At 33.6% G+C, this 21,711-nt stretch overlaps 1 protein-coding gene across 1 annotated transcript in view; it reads left to right on the forward strand.

The window, feature by feature from the left end:
• The window catches only part of DACH1 (dachshund family transcription factor 1), a 382,796-nt gene that overhangs the window by 153,404 nt on the left and 207,681 nt on the right, over positions 1–21,711 (forward strand). Inside the window, exon 3 of the mRNA XM_012723346.1 lies at positions 15,129–15,244. Within this exon, the coding sequence (XP_012578800.1) occupies positions 15,129–15,244 (116 nt within the window). The remainder of the gene's footprint in view (positions 1–15,128; positions 15,245–21,711) is intronic.

Genomic DNA, 21,711 nt, shown 5'->3' on the forward strand with positions numbered 1-21,711 from the left:
CATTTAAAGTTACATATATAAGTATAAATTTAATAATTATCAACACAATTAGAAATTATTAAATTTAATAGTTTGCTAAAATAATACATCCCATATTTAAATATTTACCTACTTATGAAAATATCTTGATCATGTAATGATTTTATTAGTATTCATATTTATTGATGTCATATACATGTGGTATTTTTAGCCATTCGTTAAAATTTTTTTTAAATGATCTCTGTTTTTGTTAAACAATGCTGCTATCTTGCATGTCAGTTAATACGTTTTTGTGTTTGGCTCATTTCTGCATGGATGTATGTATCAGCCTGGCAGACTTTGTACTTTCATGACATCCTTTAGATCAAGGAGAGCTGTTAAAAGTTATCAGCAAGTCTGATTTTATTTTAGGTCAAATGCTAGTTATATGTTTTTTGATTCTACAACTTGGGAAAAATTACTAGCTGTCACTAGTTAAACTTTAGAATCATTTAATTTATTGGAGTTAATGTTAAAGTTTATGGATTCTGCCTATCATTTATTAAAAGTTGATTTGAGGCTTTCTCAACCAATTAAAAACTAAGAAAGGGATGGTGATGGCACATGGGTGATTTGGTGTTGGGAAGCCCATGGGGATTATAACTGAGATGAAAAAGGCACAAAATGATGTAAAAATAAACTACTAAGTTATTAAAAAAAACTAAGAAAAGTTGGGAGATTGAAAAATTTTGGATCATCAATATGTATTAATTCTATTTTCTAACAAAAAATTTGCATTCTTTTCTGTATTTCGCAAGGGGGGAAGATAAGGTTATCTTCCTTTACACAATATTGAATATCAGTATGTTTGTACTTACAAGACTGGCACACATATTCCCAGTGATCTACTATATGGCACTTCCTTAAATGCAACCATGCAAATTAAGGCTGTTTATTTCTTACCATATGTTCCTGATCTTGATCTCATAACAGCAGGGGTCTCCCCAATTTATTTTTTTCTGAGTTCAATTACTTTGTTTGCTTTTTCCCTCTCTTTTCTTGATTCAATATTGCTTCCATTAATTTTAGCACATTTGGAGAATGCCAGCCTGTGTTCCAAACTGTGTATTTGCATGTATGTGAATTTCACATAACCTCAGAGTACATTAGTTTCAAAGGTCAAGCAAAAAGATACCCCCACCCCAAAAAAGGAAGAAAAAAAATAGCAAAGGAGCCAATTAAAACTAAGATCATGGACCCTCCCTGGTGGTGCAGTGGTTTAAAGCACAGCACTAAGAAGCTAAAGCCTGCCTCAGAGGTGGTCTACATGGCACCACAAACCTCTCCTGGCCCACCTGCTGCTCCCCTCAGCAGTGTACTTCATCAGTCGGCCTGTTCTGCTCCCTACTCTGTCTCAGTTGAATCCTCTCACCACCCCTGCACCTCTGGCCTGTACCCCAGTTCTGTATGCACAAATAAATCTTTAAAACAACAACAACAACAACAAAATAAGACCATATTATCAAGTCTTTTTAGTCCTACAAATTTAGGAACATAGTAAGATAAGAAAAAGTGTCTTTAAATTTTTCTAATAATAATTGAGCATATTGTCTTCAAGCGAATTTTAATAATTTTATATATTTGACTGCGATATTTAATTGGCAACAATAATATAAATCTCTATGTCCCTTTCAAATAGTTTTTCAAAGTTATAGAGTTTAAAGGTTTATTTTTTACACATATAGAAGTGGGGTACAGGCCCGAGGTGCAGGGGCTTTGAAAGGATTCACCAAAGGCAGGGTGGGGAGCGGAACAGGCAGATTGATGAAGGACACTGCTGAGGGGAGAAGCGGGTGAGACAGGAGAGGACTGCTGTACCTTCTGGATCACCTTCAGGGTGGGGATCGAACTCTCACTGAAGCGGCTGTGGCCAGCTTGCAGTGCTGTGCTTTAATCTGCTGCGCCACCAGGGAGGGCCCGTTACAAAGAATTTTGTGCAAAGACTGAAAATGAGAAATTCCTTGCGCTGATTAAAATGATCTTTATAGCATAGATCTACCTTTGTCTTTTTTAATCCTGTTCAGATTGGTTTCTTACATACAAGAAGCTTTGTTTTGTTTACTCAACTCATACCCCTCACTCAGTTGGGGTAAATCCTATCAGTCAATGCGGGGGAGGAGGGGAGCAAGTGTGGAACAGAATTTATGCCAGACCGCATCTTGTAGGAAGATATACTGCTCTCTCTCACTCAAAGAGGGAGGACAAAATATTTAATAAAATCGAGGCTAGTTTTCAGAAAGGTAATGCAACTATTAAAAACAACAAAAAGAAATCCAATACAAAAATTCTTGCTTCAAGTTATAATTAAAGGTGACTTTTTTTTATGTTGTTCCTAATCCTCATGCCTTCATTTTTTAATCATGGTTTTTCTTGAAGTTTTTGACATAATGTTTCATCGAAAACCCATTTCATTGTATTTGTGGCTTCCCCTAATACAGAGAACTTTTGGAGAATTTTTTTTTCACTTGTAAAGGAAAATCATCTACGATAAATGTATAAAATGGAAATGTATCTCAACACTTCAGATAACTGGCAACTTGTTATGATATTATTTGAATAATAGAGACTTCTGAATGATTTAAATGCAATATTTTAACACTTTTGTTATGAACATATAGGCAAGGATTTGTGAAAATGAAATTTCAGTTAAAAGATTGTTTTTGATGTACTAGAAGCATGAATTAAAAATAATTAGAACTGCATACCTTATTATAAAAGAGTGAATTTAATTTCTAAATATGTGTTTTTAGATTTTTAAACCAATTTGAAACTTATGTGGGCACAGTATACCTTGGTAGGTGATTTCAAGCTCCATAGATTACCATTAGTTTAAAAATTTATGAAGTATTGTCTTTCCAACCACACAATTTTGAAGAGGTAAGACAGATACTGTGTATTCAGCCAGAGGTAACTGAAGATAATGCAAAGAAGACAGTGGCTCAGCAGCCTTCCACTTTATCATCATTATGGAATTGACAACATACAAAACATTCTGACATGTCGTAACTCAGCCTCTCAGATACTTACATATCTACTAAGACAATGTAGATCTAGATGGTCCTAGATCAGCCATCAGCGCGCATTCTTTTCTAAACTCACTCACTCGTTTTCTCACTTAATAGATATTTTTGTTCTTATTTTGAACTAAATGCTATTCCTTTATTCTGGGGGTATAGGAAAGAACAGCACATCCTAAAATCCCTTCCCACAGAAAACCTACCTGCACATAAAGTTTCTAATAAATCAAGCAGTAAATACTATTTCTAAACAATACTCGAGCCTAGCCTATATCTGAATAAGGGATGATAGCTACTAGCTGGATCTTCTGTATTTTAATTGGGGTTAAGGAAGTTAAAACATGGTCCTTTTTTAAAAAAAATAATATAGTAGTTTATGTTTACATCATTTTGTGCATTTTTCCGTATCAGTTATAATAACTGTGGGCTTCCATCACCAAATCGCCCATGTGCCATCACCATAGTCCAGTGCATTTTCATCCCCCCCACTGTTTTTGATCCCATTCCCCACTCCACCCGCATAAAATGTCTCTTGTATATAGCTGTTCATTATTATTATTATTTTCTCGCCTGGTCCATTATATCCTGCTATGAGTGAAACCATCCGGTATTTTTCCTTTTCTTTCTGGCTTATTTCACTAAACATGATCTTTTCCAGCTCCATCCATTTGCTGCAAAAGGCATGTGTTTATTTATTTATTTATCTATTTATTTATTTGGTTGCTGAGTAATATTCCATTGTGTATATGTACCACATCCTTTTATTCCAGTCATACACTTTTGGGCATTTGGGTTATTTCCAGAAACATGGAGATATTTTATTGAAGAACATTTTAGGAAGTAGTAATATCAAGTGAAAAGGTGTAGAGGAACATTGCTTTCTAAAATACCCAATATATTTAGAAGAATAAATACATTCAGAGTTGTAAAATAGCAATTGAGCTTTGAAAGTGAATTTCATAGTCATCTAAATATGGCTGATTTATTCTTATATAAATTTCTTCAAGGTTGAACATTTTTATGATCATTTGGCAATTTAGAATTCACTTTGGTTCAGTAAGACCTGAATCCATTCAGCTCTGTTATTTTAGCAGTCTATGACCTGTTCAAGTTACTTATTCATCTGTAATATGGACATAGTAATAATAATATTTGTCTGATAGTTATCATAAAGATTAAATTGTAAAATACATGTCAAAGAGCATAATAACAATTACATAGTCAGTTCAGTTATTATTAGGTCTCACGATTTTATCTGTCTCAACACCAAAAGCTAACTTAATTTTCACTATAAAAATTAAAAATATGATCAGCTATTCTACTTCATGTATTGTATCACCCTAAGTAAGAATACTGCAATGAAATTGTTCCTTGTCCTGTAATGACCCATTCTAGATTCAGTATTTGCCTTTTGCAAAATAATCTTAATTCATGTGATCACCACCTGTTTCTGATGAATACATTGAACCTTTAGAATTACATGCTCTCTATACTGGAATGTAGGGGAGAACTTCATAATAAAAATAAATTTTGTTATGTATCTGTAACTGCAAAATGTGTAAGAAACATACTAAATCTAAAGAGGTGGCCTATATATGATGTGCCAATGGAAAATGTTCAAGACTTAATCATCCCATCAATTCCCCCACCCCCTCCATTTTCTATATTTCTTTATCTTGAAGCCTTTAAGTCCTTTTTTTCTTTTTCGAGATACTCTTCTCTTTGTTAAAAAAAAAAAAGATGTATTGATTATTTATGCATACAGAACTGGGGTACATGCTAGAGGTGCAGGGGTTTGAGCGGATTCACCAGAGACAGAGTGTGGAGCAGAACAGATAGATGTGCTGAAACACACTGCTGAGGGGAACATTGGGTGGGTCAGGAGAGGTCTGCCACACCATGCAGATCATCTCCCAGGCTGGGGATCAAACTCATGCTGTAGTGTCTACGGTAGCTTCATAGTGCTCTACTTTAACCCGCTGCACCACCAGGGAGAGCCCAGATCAAGTCCTTTTAAAACTTTCACATTTCTTATCTCCATCAGTAAAAATCATACTCATATGTCAAAACCCACTACAAATACTATCTCTGGAAAGTTCTCCTCTCTCTTTTTAAATCACTTGAGATTTAATGCCATAAATAGCTGTGTAATCTACTAATAAGGAACTGCCTCTAGGAGAAACAGAGGTACTTCGTTGTCCTTGTCTGTGATGTCTGGTGCTGGTCTTTGTGGCCAGTGATGACCTACACTTGTCTGTGGGCTCTAAATATGTTGGAAGAAAAGACAACATTGAGTTGAGTCATCAGAATTATAATCTTTGGAGAAACATTTAACTGTGAGGATGTGGGTAAGTTTTAAATGCCAGGAAATCCTCTAAAAGTAGACAGTTAAAGTAACTGAATAAAATACAGAATTCTGTATTTTATTTTAACACATCAAAAATGCAATAGCTGTTGTCTTCTTTAGACTTCTCTATACTATTCTGTCAGACACAGATTTACTCAAGAAATGCTATGTCCATTTGAACATATGAATAAAACTATTTTACCATTAGCAGTGCTATATTTCAACTTGTCTTTGCCTCAGTTTCCATATTGACAAGATAGGAATATTTTTATGTCACAAAATGATTGAATTAAATGTCATCATACATATAACATGCTCTAGAGAATTCCTGTTATGTATAAATTTGTCACTTCTAACACTAAGTCATTATTACTTAAGCAACTGAAACAACACTACTAAGGCAGTAGCTTCTAGTTTTTTAGAGTATTTGATAACAAATTAGGGAACATAGGAATTAGCATAATAATTGTTATTTTATTTATTTATTTATTTATACATAATTGGGACACAAGCTGGAGGTGCAGGGTTGGTGAGAGGCTTCACCAGAGACAGAGTGAGAAGCAGAACAGGTAGAGCAATGAAATACACTGCTGAGGGGAGCAGTGGGCAACACAGGAGAGGTCTGCCATGCCATGTGAATCACCTACTGGGCAGGGGATTGAACTTGCACTGAAGGGACTGCAGCCAGCTTGCAATGTTGTGTCCTAACACGTTACACCACAGGGAGGGCCATGCTTGTGATTTTAAAAGCAGCCTCTGCTCAGTATTTCAAGGGGAAAAAGTCTATGATAAAACAATGTCTACTCAAGCTTGAAAGGACAATTGCCAATATTTTCTACAACTCTGTGATACATGCTGTTTATATCATAATTTCTTATAATATCTAACATTAGTATTAAAAAGCCATTCATTAAATGAAGCACTTCCATAAGGTATTAAATAGAATTCAATTAATGTAAATCATATTAATAGCATTGTTTGGTGCTCATGTAACACCTATGTCAGGTAACGAATTAAGCATGTTATTAAATCTCTGCAGGCTGGTACAGCATACCTTTGTTTGCTTAATATAATCCTTTCATTAGTTCATGGGCCTACAGTCCTCCTGGGAGTATCAAAAAGTTGTCAAGAGGTCTCGGAATTCTGGGGTCGGTAGCTGAATCTCTTTGCTTCAAGACTACATTTCTTGACAGCTCCCCATGCATTACACAGTGGAGGGGAAGGGAGAACTATTTTTTTTTCTAACAGGTTTCTCAAATAAATTAGTTATGTACATTTTCTCCAGAGGTAGCATACAAATAGCTTGTCAGTAGAGGGTGAAAACATGAATTTTTGGTTGAGTCAGCCATCTTAACTTCATATTCACAGCAGGAAGACCAGGTTTTCTGAGTTCTTATTTAATAGATTCTGTTTTTAACCCTCATTTGAAACTACATATCTAAGGATCAATAGTTTAATATAATCATAACTGTGTTTCTACTTTTTTATTTGCATGTGAAAATGCTTATATTAAATTGTTTTGCATGTATGTGTAGATTTAGCTAGTTACTAGCAATTTATGATTGTGGTTATTTTAGAAGAAAACGATCAAAGCACCTTGTTCTAGATTCTTCTTCCTTTCCGTTGCTTAGCAGTAATATCTTACAAGATATTTTCTACATTAAAATACAAAACACAGGGAACAATTGAGATGATAAATAATTAAAGAAAAAGAGATCTCATTTGAGTCATTAATGAATTATCTTGTTATAGACACCAATCCCAGTTACAGGAAAAAGTTAAAAGTAAGATAAACTTGTTATTAGTTAGATTTTGTCTACACAATTGATTATATGTAACATCGAGTTGTATTCTTCTTAAATTTTTCTAAAGTGATGTATAACAATAAAGATGTATTTAAAATAGGTAAATGAACCATAATGTCTGAAAGACACCTGGCTGCAACCCAGTGAACTCCACATGTCTGACATACTTTCATGGCTGGAAGTATGAGACAATATGGCGAGATGAAATAATGATTTATAAAACTACTTGGGAATGGTTATGTGCAAAACTGGGTATCACAAACCATTTTAAGGAATGACAGGTGAGCATGGGTTTCATTAATCAGGATTGCAGACTGTGTGTGTGTGTGTGTGTGTGTGTGTGTATGGGATGGGGGATAGCTTCTTTGGATGATTCTTTACTAGCACCATCTCCCCTTCTCAGCTATTTAAACCTGTCCACTTATGTCTCATCTTTCCTGAGCTTCTCCAGAAAATTCCCTTGAAATATTCACTGCAATACTTAACATTAACTATTATGATTATTTATTTGTTTCCCAAAATAGAAGATGAGATACTTACATTCATGTTATGTTAATGATATCTCCAATACATTTTGTCACCTCAGGCATGTTAATATCTGTTGACTCAATTAAGAAATAAAATACAGAGGTAAATTCATGGTGTTAAGGTTTGACCTCTGGACCTTAACTCATAACTTGATTAGAGTGCTATTTTTTTTTTTAAAGACACCATATTGTACATTATTTTCTTAGCAAATTTGGAGGAGGTAGAGAGTCTTGACATATGTGCTTTCATGGCTTTCTCCATTATCCATATCCCATACCATGTAGATATATTTAAAAAGGCAAAAGTATCTATAAACTTTAAGGGTCAGATTATCTAAGATATATACTCTTAAGTAGCATTTTACTATTATAAGACTTTTGATACTTATACAAACTTACAAGAACATTACGGTCACATTCTGGTATGTTTCAACTTTTATTTTGGGATAATTTTTGTATTCCATAGTTGAGTATTCTAACGGAGCTGGAGACTTCAGCTATCTTGTTAAAACAGGTTTTGTATAAGTTACTATACAAATTTTCTGACAGTTACTCAGGTCTAGACTGCAGTTTGAAGTCAGAGGCAACAATAATTCTTCCTTACAAGAGTAGCTAATTTCTACTCTTATTTTTTTTATTCATGATAATTTTAGCTTACGAGTCCTAACCTTGTGTTTTAAGTAATAATCATTTTTAATATTTTCCTATGCAAGGCTCAAAATACTTCAGATTAGGTGACTGACTCGTTTAAAATATTTGCTTTGCCTTTCTTTCTGATTAACTTATTTCACTTACTATTCAATTTGAACCACAGAATGTTATCAGATATTTTACAGCAGTATTAATAGATAATTGTAACCAAAAATCCTGTGGCTAATTGGTCAATGTTGGATGTAGAGAAGACATGCAACATCTTCTGGAATCCCATAGAATATAGAATTGCTGCTTTTCTAGTTTCTTGAAATTAATTCTCTTCTGACCGTTGTCATGTACCATAGCCATGATAATGTTGAGAGATGAAGACTTTCCATAACTTAAATGCAGTTTTTACTTTTTGGAAGATTATATTCATTTAGAATAAAGTCTCTAAGACAACTCCCTGGAAATAACAGGTTTCATTGTAAACTAAAATTACCATGTGGTAAGTTTACTTACTTAATTACCAACTTACTAAGTTTAACTCATGTAGACTTAATTACCTCCCAAAGGTCCCATTTTCATAGTAAACTAAGTTTGTATGATAAAAATGTCTATTTTGCCGCATTCTTAGAGATTTGTAGTACATATTAGCATAGTTAAAACTTTGAGAAATTGTTCCACAAAAGAAAAATATGAAATTCATTGGAAATTTGTGATTTTTTTGCATAAAACATATGTTTATTTAAGAAGTTTAACTGGGCATTTCCCAAATAAATTGAACATACCACCTTGTTTAAGTAGTTTGATTTCCTTTTTTCACAAGACAGTTTTTATTTTGTATATTTCTCTCTATATATTCAGTTACTTTTTTGAATTACTGCCCTTCTTAGTCTTGCTCAGGTTACATAACAAAAAGTCATAGATGAGTGGCTTCAAAAAGAAAGAATTATCCCCTCATAATTCTGGAAGCTGGAAATCTGAGGTCATGGTGCCCGTGTGGTCAATATGTTGAGAATATCCTCATGGATTGACCTATACTTAGAGGGCTGAGGACACTTTGCTGTGTCTTCACATGGCTGAAAGAGCAAACAAACTCTCTCTGGTATCTCTCAGCATTTGGGTATTAATCTTACTATGAGGGCCTTCCCATGTGTTCTCATTTAAACTATCTCCTAAAGATCTCAACTGCAAATAATACTTTATGGTTAAGGTTTCAACATATAAATTTTGGGGGAACAAAATTCAGTCCATAATGCCTGTCATTTAAAACTTGAGGGAATGTGGTATGTTTGTTGCTCATGAATCAGTATTCAGAGGAAGGTTTTAAAATATCAGCTGTTGACAGTCAAAGTATCTGCCCCATGAAACTCAGTGCATTACTGGGTGTATAGAAAAGCATTCAATTGAGTAATTATTTCATAATCTGTTTGTACTAAAAACCACTAATAATTGGGCCATTTAACTACACAAAGAACACGAAAGGTGGATATATGATTGAAGATAGGTTCACGGTTTTCATTATTTAATGAATACACACACATATATTTCAGTGTTTTATCAACTACATTAAAAAATCATTACATTAAGGGAAATACTTTTATAAAATATTATTTTGGAACTAAAAGAAAAATAAAGACTAAGAGGATAAATAGTATTTATTTTCTGGTAAATATAGGCAATTATAAAGTTTAGCCAGGATTATGTTTGTCCACAATGAAGTATCTTAAAGTTATGGTCAGAGTCATTGAACTACCAACCAAATTAATTTTACATATTTTTAAAGATTTATTTATTTATACATACAGAACTATGGTACAGGCCAGAGGTGTGGGGTGGGGATGTGAGACGATTCACCAGAGACAGAGTGGGGAGCAGAACAGGCAAATTGACTGAAATACACTGCTGAGGGGAGCAGTGGGCAGGTCAGGAGAGGTCTGCCACACCATGTAGGTCACCCCCAGGCTGGGGATCAAACTTGTGCTGCAGTGGCTGCTATAGCTTCATAAGTCTGTGCTTTAACTAGTTGTACCACCAGTGAGGGCCCCAAAATTAACCTTCAAAGTTTGTTTTGTATTTTAAATGTATATATGCGTTTATATATACACACACATATATGATACAGAATCTAAATATTGAAATGTAGAGAAAATATGCAATTATTCATCCAAAGATAGCTTTTTCTGTTATTTTGTGTTTATTTCCATCCAGTCAATTTTCTATGCAAATCTCTTGCTTTATTAATTTCTCTCTCATAATGTTTTATGTCCAAATTATAGGTTTGAATCTTCTTTTTTCACTAGAGAATATAAACATTTTCTTCTGTTATCATAAACTCTGCATAAACATCACATTTTATGATCCATAATGCTCAAGTGGGATTATAAATCATTAGGCAAGTTGTACCTTTCCAAATAGAAATCAGAACATATATGTTGTGTATATATTTGGATAGATTTGAAGTTCTGATATTATCTTGGTTTGACTTTACATAAGTAGTTTACTAGAAAATATATGCAAAATGTAAATACACAATTGGACATTTTCCTCCAATGAATAGATTGCAGTGGGCAAAGTAACTCTTGGAGATTGATGGAACAAGTTTCTTTCAACTCTAAATGCTTATTTGTATTGCAGGACTAAGATCAATGCTCACTAGCTGCCATGTATTTTTCTTCTGCACTGCTATCCCACAGGCTATTTAATTTTATCTTCCTCTCAAAGCAGGGAGTGTGTGCTTATTTTAGCAACCCTGAGGTCTAGTTCCTTGCTTGTTGTACAGTAACCCCTTTCTCTTAGACAGAAGTTTGAATTAATTGAATGATTGAATGGAACCCTTCTGTACTTTCTTTAAGAAGGTAGGATTGAAGCCAGGCAAAACTGACAGGTACCCAGGGACTCTAAACTGTTTGGGGAAAAAAAAAAAAAAACAAACAACAACAACAAAAAAAACTGCTCATTTTTTTCCCATTCTAAAAGGGTCCAGTCATCTTCATGCACAAAAGCAAAGAAAACAGATTGTTATTGTATGAAAAATCTTTAATAGAAGAGCAGTTCAAAGGAGGAAATGAGGGAGGTTAGGAGGGAGAACAAGACAGAGATGAAAGGAGAAAAGGAGAGAAGAAAGGGAGGAGAAAGAGAGATTGATTAATTGCCAGTGTATGAATAGAGGCTTCCTTTCCTACATGGCAGGACGAGGGTACAAGTCAGAGCTAAAAAAGCCAGAGAAGTCCTGCCTACCTTTAGTATTAAAAAGTCCACCATACTGGCCAAGTCTGTCTGTAGTTTCTAGGAAATCAGTTTCACGCAAGGTTTAAAAGATCTTAAAGTTTACAATCTATCTGAATGCAGTAAATCTCTATTGGTGGAATTGGAGACAAAAATGATAGGTTGGTTAGGAGATATCTGGAGTGAAAAGAGCCCCCCTGGGTATATTCTAATCACAGCAAGAAATAAAATGTTCCTATTTAGTGGCCTGACTTCTATTTTAGAATGAGGGTAGTGAGGACAGCTCCAGTGGCCTGGGGAATAAAGTACTCCTGAACAGATTCATTTTCTTTAAGAGCAAAACAAGTTAAAGGCTAACTTTTGGATTCTACTTCCTCCCTCTGCCCCCACATTGTTCATGACATCTTACTTGAGATGGTCCTTTCTCTTACTTGGGATCGTACTTTCTCATTCTCTGGACATCTTACTTGAGCGATCCTACGTTCCTTTTTTCTTGGCTTCATATGAATATTTAGCTTCATCTTTAGACTCAGGATCCCAACTTTTAACTTTTGATTTCTTGGAAATGTGGAGGCCACTGAACACATGATGCATGAAGAATTTGGAGGAATGTGCTTAATAAATGGTTGACATTTGTTTAAATACATACAGTTGACAGGGTCTTAAGTTTTAAGTACAAAACAGCATATTTTATATACTTTATGCCATACAGTCTTGGGAGTAAACAAACAAGTTACCATAATCATCAGAGAAAGAACTCAGCTGGAGTTGTTCACCATGGTTCACAGAAGGAATATCCATTAGAAGTGGTTAGTAAGGAGAATCATTAAGGTTTAATCTGGTGAAATGAAGATAAGCTTGGTGTTGGAAAAAAATGAGGTAACTTGTGTAAAAGGTAGTGTAATAGGGATCAAAATAATACAGAAAATTGTTAATTGAGTTGTGACAAATGTAAATAATTAATGGAGGAATAAAAAGATCAGATTGGAAAAGATGAGATTGGGTAGGACCAAGTTTTGGGGAACATTGATGTCCTTTTAAGGAAAGTGTGTGAATACTGTAGGGAGCTGTTGTTATCTAAGCAAATGGAGAAAACAAGATCAGATTTCCGTTTTAGAAAAATCCTTCAGAGAAAAAAATGAAGAGTTCTGTAACAGACATTAGATGGTGGGGTGGCACAAAGCTAAAATATGTTTTAGAAGAGTTTGGAAAGCTGTGGTAGTGGAACAAATAAGATAGTGAATGATTAGTCTGAGCGGGGAAAGAGACAGAGAAGTATATGGGTAATATCTCCACTGGTGTGATATTCAAATATACAAGGGAATGAAAAGACACTGCTGAGTTCTGGATTTTGATTTTGTCAATTAAGTGCTGTTTTGCTGAACCAGGGAAAGAGAAGTATGTTTTAATGGAGAAGATGCTGAATTTGGTTTTGGGCAAGCTGAGTCTTAGATTATTATAGAGCATCCAAGCAAAGATTTCCGGCAGACAGACATTAATCTATCTGAATCCCATGAGGAAGAACTAGGTTGTAGATGTATATTTAGCTATTATTTTCTTACTATCTAAGTGATGATAGTAGAAGAGATTACTCAGGGAGAATGGAGATTATCAAAGAACTGCTGATTGACCCTAGAAAATAAAAAGAGTTAAAGAGCCAACTGAGTATGAAAAATAGTAATGATGAACAGGAATAAAGTAGAGAGATATCTCACAATATTATGCAGAAATTAATTGGTTACCAAAGCATACAATCTTCTTGCTCTTGATTCCAAGTCATCCAGGATCTGTTCCCAGGAAGTGTCTCCTCTTTATTTCTCATCTCCATTTCTGTTTCTCACCTCTAGGTCTAGAACTGTGGAGTGGCACCAAGCTAAAATATGTCTTAGAAGACTTTGGAAAACTGTGATAGTAGATCAAATAAGACATGAATGATTGAAAGACGGGAATGGGGATAGAGGCAGAGAGATGGAGGTAGAAGAGTGACATGGAGTGACAGAAAGAAAGGCAAAAACTTGCACATCGGTGCATTTTCATCCTTTCTCACAATTTTCCTTGCATGCACTTTCTTTCCATCCTTGCCTCTTCATGTCTAACTTGTCCCTTCAGAAATCCATTTCAGTATTTCTGTTACCACAGTTTCTCTCCTAAACATGGACGTATTATTCCCTAGTTTCACTTCCAATTTGCATTCCGATGACAACTTGCTTAAGCACCTGAGCACATTAGGAGTTATATCATAAGTATTTATGTAACATTTTGGCCCCCTTGACATGCCTTATGCTTCTGTAGGGTAAGAAACCATTCCCTAAATTTACTTCCAGTGCACTATTGTGAAAACAGCAAGTACTTAATAGTTATTCATTGAAAACCTGAATTACTGCATATACTGTTTGTACAAAACAATGAACACAGAATCTTTGACTCTTCTGTTAGTTGAGGCCAACATGGAAATGCTAACTTGTTACGTGTGTTTCTGGAGGTTTGGAGATATGTAGGTGCATATTGACAAGATAAGTGATCGAAAAACATTTCATAAAAGCACATTTCTGATACAGAAGTAGACAGTGGAAACATAATCTAAAGGATGTTTATTTTAAAAGTTGCTAATGTATTCCTCATGTTATTCTCATCAAGAATGATCAGTACTTGTTTCTTCCTCACCTTCTGTTTGTATAACTTTAAAATTAATATCCTGTAATTGTCCTGTAAATGAGAAAAATGAAGTATTTTTATTGACTTTAAAGGCTGGTATATGATGCTAAACATAGCAGTTTCTTCAGGGATATCCTACAAATAATCCTAAATCTTTCAACTTATTTTAGTATTTTAAAATAAGGCAACTAGTAAAGCTGTTCATTTAAATCAAATAAGGGTTAACTGATAACTTGACTTATCTTTTAAATGACAAAAAATAAAGAAATTGCAAGACCTTTTCACACATTAGATATGTATTGTCATTTATCATCTAGATATCAGGCTAGCAGTGCGAAGTAATAAAACATATCATCGAAAAATGTGCTATAGGTCTGAATCACTCTTTCATTCCACCTCCCAGCTAACTGTAGTATTAAATCAAACAAGCAGAACATTTCCTTAGGCAGCCATTGCCTTTTAATTTCCTGAAGAACCTTAAAATATCATTCATTACAAGTACTACACATATTTGGTTTTTAAAAGTCTCATAAATCAATAGCAGGCTGACTGTAATAATTATTACAAGTTAGTGCATAATTTTCGTGCTGAAGGCTGCATGCAGAACTTTAGCATATGCAAACGAGGCAATTCAAACTGTGTATAGATATTAATATGAAGAAGCAGGTAACGAGGTGCAGGCTATGAATTATGCATCAAGAGTGGCTGATCTTCAATGAGGAAAATGAATTCAGCATGTAATCTAATTAGTGATGGAAGTCTATTACATCTAACTGCAAAAGCAACCGTCCTTGAAACAAATTTATTTACAGTCCATGTTACCACTTGAAACAACTTTGAAATGATGTGTAAGACAACAGCTTAATTGTAAAAATTTTTTGTTTATTTGTTTCAGTTCTAGACCTGGAAGGCCTCCGAAGAGGACTCAAAGTGTCACCTCCCCAGAGAATTCTCATATTATGCCACATTCTGTCCCTGGCCTCATGTCTCCTGGGATAATCCCACCAACAGGTAAGAGCACTACTTACATATGCCAAAAATACTGAAAATCAGCCAGTGTCATGCCTTTTACAGGAACTGATCTTTATGTAGATATTTACACACATCAGTTAGGTTTGTTCAGATATTACTGATGAAAGCTTACATCAAAACTACATTATGGTTATCATTTCTTAAAATAAAATAAAAGAAGCTTAATTGGATATAGTGCTAGGAGTTGCTCTAATTATTCATCTCACTCATATTAAAGAGTAAATCGTTAGCCAGATTTTCCTGCTATGAATCACAACTCAGAGAACATCAGTGACTTTCCCAAGGTCAATCAACTGGTAACTGTGGGGGTTACGCAAACTCAAGTCTATGAGTTCTAACCATTTCTCCTTCCACAATCTTCTGAAATAGATTGAAGTGCATCCAAAGCAAAGGAAGTAACTGTCGATTAGAAATCTTTTATTATTTCTGAAATTAGAATGTGAATAATTTTCATTGGATACATTTGAAGATTATTTACTACTAAATTTTGAAAATGTACAAGTGAAATAACAGTCTTGCCACCAAAGCTTGTTATCATAAACAGCTTAGTAGTATACCACTCTAATATACCTGATTTGCATTTCACCACGTGGATGTGCTCATTCTCTCATTTGTATATATACACATAAAAACATATTTGCCCACTTGCCATGTTTTTTCCAGATCCATAAGTAAATTAAAATTATAATAATGATATATAAGACCACATAAAATATTTGTATTAATTCTTGCTATCATGACATTTTATTAAATAGATATCGAGGAGAATTTGTAATTATTATGAAATATAATTAGTACAAGGAACATAATCTGGCATGAGGAAGGGTCTTCATTTTTTCTTTGAATTTCCATATCAGTGCTTTTCTTTTTAACATTTGTCCTCCATATTGTGATATAATGATGGTTATCTGACTTGGCTTTTTTTTTTTTTTTTTAAGATTTATTTATTCATACAGAACTGGGGAACAGGCCAGAGGGGTGGGGCAGTGAGAGGCTTCACCTGAGACAGTGGGGAGCAGAACAGGCAGACTGAGGAAGTACACTTCTGAGAGGAGCAGCAGGCGGGTCAGGGTCTCCTGGGGGGTGGGGTGGCAATCAAATTTTAGCTCCTTAGTGCTGTGCTTTAACCCACTGTGCCACCAGCTTGGCATTCTTTATTGGGTTGAAAGCAATGACTATTTTAACTAACCTTCACATTTATGAGAGCATCTGAATGGCTTGTTCAACTCTGTGGACCTTTTATTAAATATATACTGAGTTCAATTTGAAGTTATTTGTTCGTTTTATGTAGTTTTTTGCATAAAAATACCAAATATTTTTTTTTTTAAGATTTCTTTATTTATGCATACAGAACTGGGGTACAGGCCAGAGTTGCAGGGGTGGTGAGAGGCTTCACCAGAGAGAGTGGGGAGCAGAACAGGCAGATCGACGAAGTACACTGTTGAGGGGAGCAGCGGGCAGGTCAGGAGAGGTCTGCCATGCCATATGGTCTCCTCCGGGGCAGGCAAGGATCGAACTCATGTGGAAGTGGCTTTAGCTTCTCAGTGCTGTGCTTTAATCCGCTGCGCCACCAGGGAGGGCCAAAAAATACCAAATATTTTTAATAGTAAATAAGTTAATTTCTCATTGAGCGTTGTATATTTTTGTGCTATATTTTCAGATGAACATGATGTAATGAGCTTCTCAAATGAGTTGTATTTTGGAGATTTTAAAACCATAAATTTAATAATGATTATTCTGTTATTTGATCTTTCTATTGACTTTCACATATTACTAATCATAGCTATCTTATTAGTGGGAAGTATTTAAGAATATACTATTAAAATAGGGAAAAGCTGGTTCCAAATTGCCTGCCAACACTTATTATTTTAAAGTGAAGAAAGTATTTTATTACCAAAATAATGATGAAGAAAGTTGATGTCATCAGAATCTCAGTACAAGACCACCTCAAATATTTAGCATATACATTTACTTTGGGAGATCAAGTGTCAAAACTCAAAATAAAAAATACCGTTATTTTTGAAATATATCACATACTTTCTTGTTTAGTGAACAGAGACCATAAAGATAATTTAAAATTGACTTTTAATTATGGACCTTTATTTTTAAATTAGTATTTTTTATATATTTTAACTTTAGAGTTGCCAAAACTTGTTCTGTGAAAAATAAAATTTATTTAATTTTTCAATTTTTAAGAAATCTACCAGTTTGTTCCTAATCATTCCCTCATATTATTTCACGATGAATCTTAAAGTTAAATGATCTTTCCTACAGCATCTCCTTTCTCACGGAAAAGAAATCATTATTTTTATTTATAAAAAAAAGTCCTTCCCATACCTAATATTATGTATTTAGTTATCTCTAATTAAAGAAATAAGAGGTTGCTTATCAACTTTTCATTTATTTGTCATTTTATTTGCTTCAGTGGGCTTTTCTGTAACCTTAGAGGTGGGTGTGGGCAGATGGTGATAATTTCCAAAATTTATGGTTGTCAGTGGATTCCATGGCAACCAGAAATGGAAGTTAATGAAAAAAAGAAGCTCTTTGTAACGTCTCACAACGCAGTACCTCCCGTGGTGTTCCCTATATTTATTTGGACTGAGCACATGTAATAAATCATTTTTGATAATAAATACCAGCTTGGAATAAAGTTATCCTAGCAACAGAGTTCCAATAGCTTTCACATATTTTATAGAATCATGTGTATTTTACAGCTAGGAAGGGTCTATGTAGAAATTCTATTTAGAAATTCTAAATAATCATCTCTTGTGCCAGGAGTGTAATTTGGACAGTATATTTGGCCAACTTGCTGATTTTATCTTTAGGGCAGAATGCAAATGGAATTTGAAATAGAGTTTTCATGAAAGTATTAAGGAATAATTTTGTGAGTCCCAAATATTTGTATTTGACATTAAAAGAAAAATTATCTAATATTTAATTGTTTTCAAGTATAACACACTTTAAAAAATGAATGATTTATAGTTTTTTTTCTTGGACATTTTTTTTTTCTTACTGTGACCTTGTAGACACATAACCAATATGCATCCAGATAAATAAATTAATTTTACAGACATATGTACTATGTTTATTACTTAATGACTTATAAAAATAAATTTATCATTTTTTGGAAAAAAATTATGTATCAGGGCAATACTAATTGAGAAGTCAATTGAATTGAAAATTCTTAACAACAGGCAAGCAAAACAGAAAGGAGTATAAGAAAACATTTTCATGTATATTCAAATTCAGAGACATTTTTTAAAGTTTGTATTCTTTTTTTTTCTTGCTAAATTGTTAACCAGTAACAACATCCAAACTACCTCTTTTTGTAATGCCATAATTGTAACACCTTAATACATTAAATATTTCAACTTCTGCAAAGGAAACTCAGGGAATTCTGTGGAAATGTGCCTAGTATACTGAGAAGCTAACTGTAATAAACACATTGTATTCTCTGGGACGAATCAAGGATAACACAAAAAGCAAAGTGATCATAAATAGATTGATTATCTTCACTAATAAATTAAACAGAACCTCCTGAAGGCCTTACTCAAAGAGTAAATATGATGTAAGCTGTTTAAACTTTTTTACGTTTATACAGAGTATGTGTTTTCATAAAGTTAAGTGTCAGGGACAAAAGAATCATTAGTCTAAAGGTAGTACATTTAACCTATGAGTATTCCATGCATGTTTCATTTAAATATTTCTTGAAGTGAAAAATAAATAGTATGTCTTCTGGTTCCTTTTTGTAAATGCAGCCTAAACACTAGACTTCATCATGTAGTTAGTTTTAAAAGTTGTCTTGGATACTATTAGTTTTCCATGGTTATTTTTACAAAGTACTGCATGCATAAGTAACTTAAATATGTGAAAGATTATTCTCTCCGTTCAAAATATATCCAAAATCATTAGCACTGGGCTCAAAGCAAGGAATCAGTGGAGAGAGCCCATTCCATCAGGTAGCTTTCTGGAAGTTTCCTTTTCTAGTAGGTTTGCTCTTTTGGCCACTACCACACAATCCTTGATTTGTAGCTGCCTCACCCCAATTTCTGCCTTTTTCCACACATTTGTGGGTATGTGTATGTGTGGGTGTGTGATACTTCTGCTTTTCTCATAAGGACCTTTGTCATTTATTAATGACTCATAAAATAATTAAGGATATTATTTCTATCTTAGGTCTTTAACATATCACATCTGCAAAGAATCTTTTTCCCTGTAAAGTAGTATTCACAAGTTCCCTGAATTATTACAGATTTTCATGAATTTTAGTTAACTTAGTGGTAAAACAATGACTTTGGTAAAGTAAAAAATACTTTTCTTTCCAGTTGCTACTTCCCAGTATTTCATGAATATTCCATATAGGGGCTGCCAGCTATAGAATTAATATATAAGAGGAAATAACAGTCACTAAGTGTAATATGAATGAATACTTATAGCTGTGATTGATTTGGGACTAGGACTAGAAAAATATATTATTTTAACTAGCAAACTTCTTCAGAATAATGTTCAAAATATGAACTCTTCAAAGGCATTTGTGAAAGACCTTGGACTTTGCTATAAATTACTTTGGTATGAGTTTTCAAACTAAAAAATAAAGTCCTCAGAAGGTAATTCCTAAAAATCATAGAAATCATCTAAACACACTGCTTTTTATTTTGTATGAAATAATGTTTTATGAATAATATATTTATTTAATAAAAAACTTTAAAAATTGAATTATTATTGTTTTCAATGAGGTAATATTGGTTTACATTATTGTGTTGATTTAGGGCTATAGCTTCACACCTCTTATGATGCATATTACCACACCATACCCACTATAATCTTCCACCACAGCCCATTCTGTCCCCTTGATCCTTTCCTCCCTGCCCATCTACCAGCTTTCTCTGGTGGGGCCTCAATTCTCCATTCAGATTTCCAGTTTCTTTCCTGTTCCTTTGTTTTGTTTCTTTATATTCCACATATGAATGAAGTCATCTATTTGTCTTTCTCTTTCTGACTTATATTAACTTATTTCACTTATCATAATCCTTTCCATTTTCATCCATGTTATTGTAAATGGCAAATTTTCATTTTTTATAGCTGAGTAGTATTCCATTGTGTATATAAACCATGCCTTCTTAATCAATGCATCTATCATGGTGAACTTAAACTGTTTCTATAACTTGACTATTGCAAATAGTGCTTCACTGAAAATAGGTGTGAATATATATCTCTTTGATTTAGTGTATTTTTTGTCCTTCAAGTAGAAAGCTAGAAGTGGAATTGTTGGATCATATGGTTGGTCTACTTTTAATATTTTAAGAAAATTTCTCCTTTTTCTCCACACCATTTCCAGCACTGGCTGTTTATGATTTTTTTTTTTTTTTGATGTGGGTCATTTTCACTGTGTGAGGTAGTATCTCATTGTTCTGATTTGCAGTTTCCTGATAACTTTTTAACGATGTAATAATTGAGCCAAATGTTTTGGTCCTTTATCTCCTTCACTTGTTAAAAAAAATAATTCTTTCATTTTATTACATTTATTTTTCTAGTTTAATTGCCATGAACCTCCAGTGACACAATTTACAGCATCATTCTGAAAGGCAAAGATGAATTTTTTAATGAAACATTGTAGTCCAAATATTACTCACTTTTTATGACCACATCAACTCCATTACATTTAAAACTAGTGACTTTTAAAATATACAGGCTTAGGAAGTTTTAAGAAGTTCTTAGGAATGTGGCAAATTATTCAACTCATAAAAATATGCCCCATCTATATCCCTTTTAGAAGTAGTTAACACTAAAGTTTGGATAATATATGTTTACTTTTAAGAAATTAATGGCAATTCCTTATTTTTTTTTAAATTTTCACTTATAGGAAAAATACGATTTATGGATATGAAATGTCATTGCTTCTGTTATAATATATGTTCAAACTGCCATATATTGCTTTCAGAAATATGCTCAGTGCAAATGGTAGTAGACCTTAAAAATGGAGATTGCTCTCAATTGATTACAGCTATATGCTGTGCTATTTAATTGTGGGAAATGAATTGACACACACTGTAAAGTAAACAAAGCTAGTTTTTAAAATGATAAAACTGTAACCTAATTCAATAAATTGAACTGCATTACACAAACACTTTTGCACTTCATTAAGGAAGTAGTCAGGATAATTAATGTGAGAGCTTTTTGTAATGTTTATGTGTTTATATATGGCTAAGGATGTATGGACTAAATTCTTTCAAGATCTTTTATGCCATTTCAGATTTTAATTAAAGTTGACATGAGCTTAATTCCTAGAGTACCCATTGTGGATTTGATTACATCAATATTTTTGCTGATTTTAGAATACAATGAGTTGGTTTATGATCCTCTTCTTTAAAGGACAGATCTATCTATCTATCTATCTATCTATCTATCTATCTATCTATCTATCTATCTATCTATCTATCTATCTA

This window comes from Condylura cristata, unplaced genomic scaffold (genome assembly GCF_000260355.1).
Source record: "Condylura cristata isolate star-nosed mole 26May11 unplaced genomic scaffold, ConCri1.0 scaffold00010, whole genome shotgun sequence".
Lineage (NCBI taxonomy): Eukaryota > Metazoa > Chordata > Mammalia > Eulipotyphla > Talpidae > Condylura > Condylura cristata.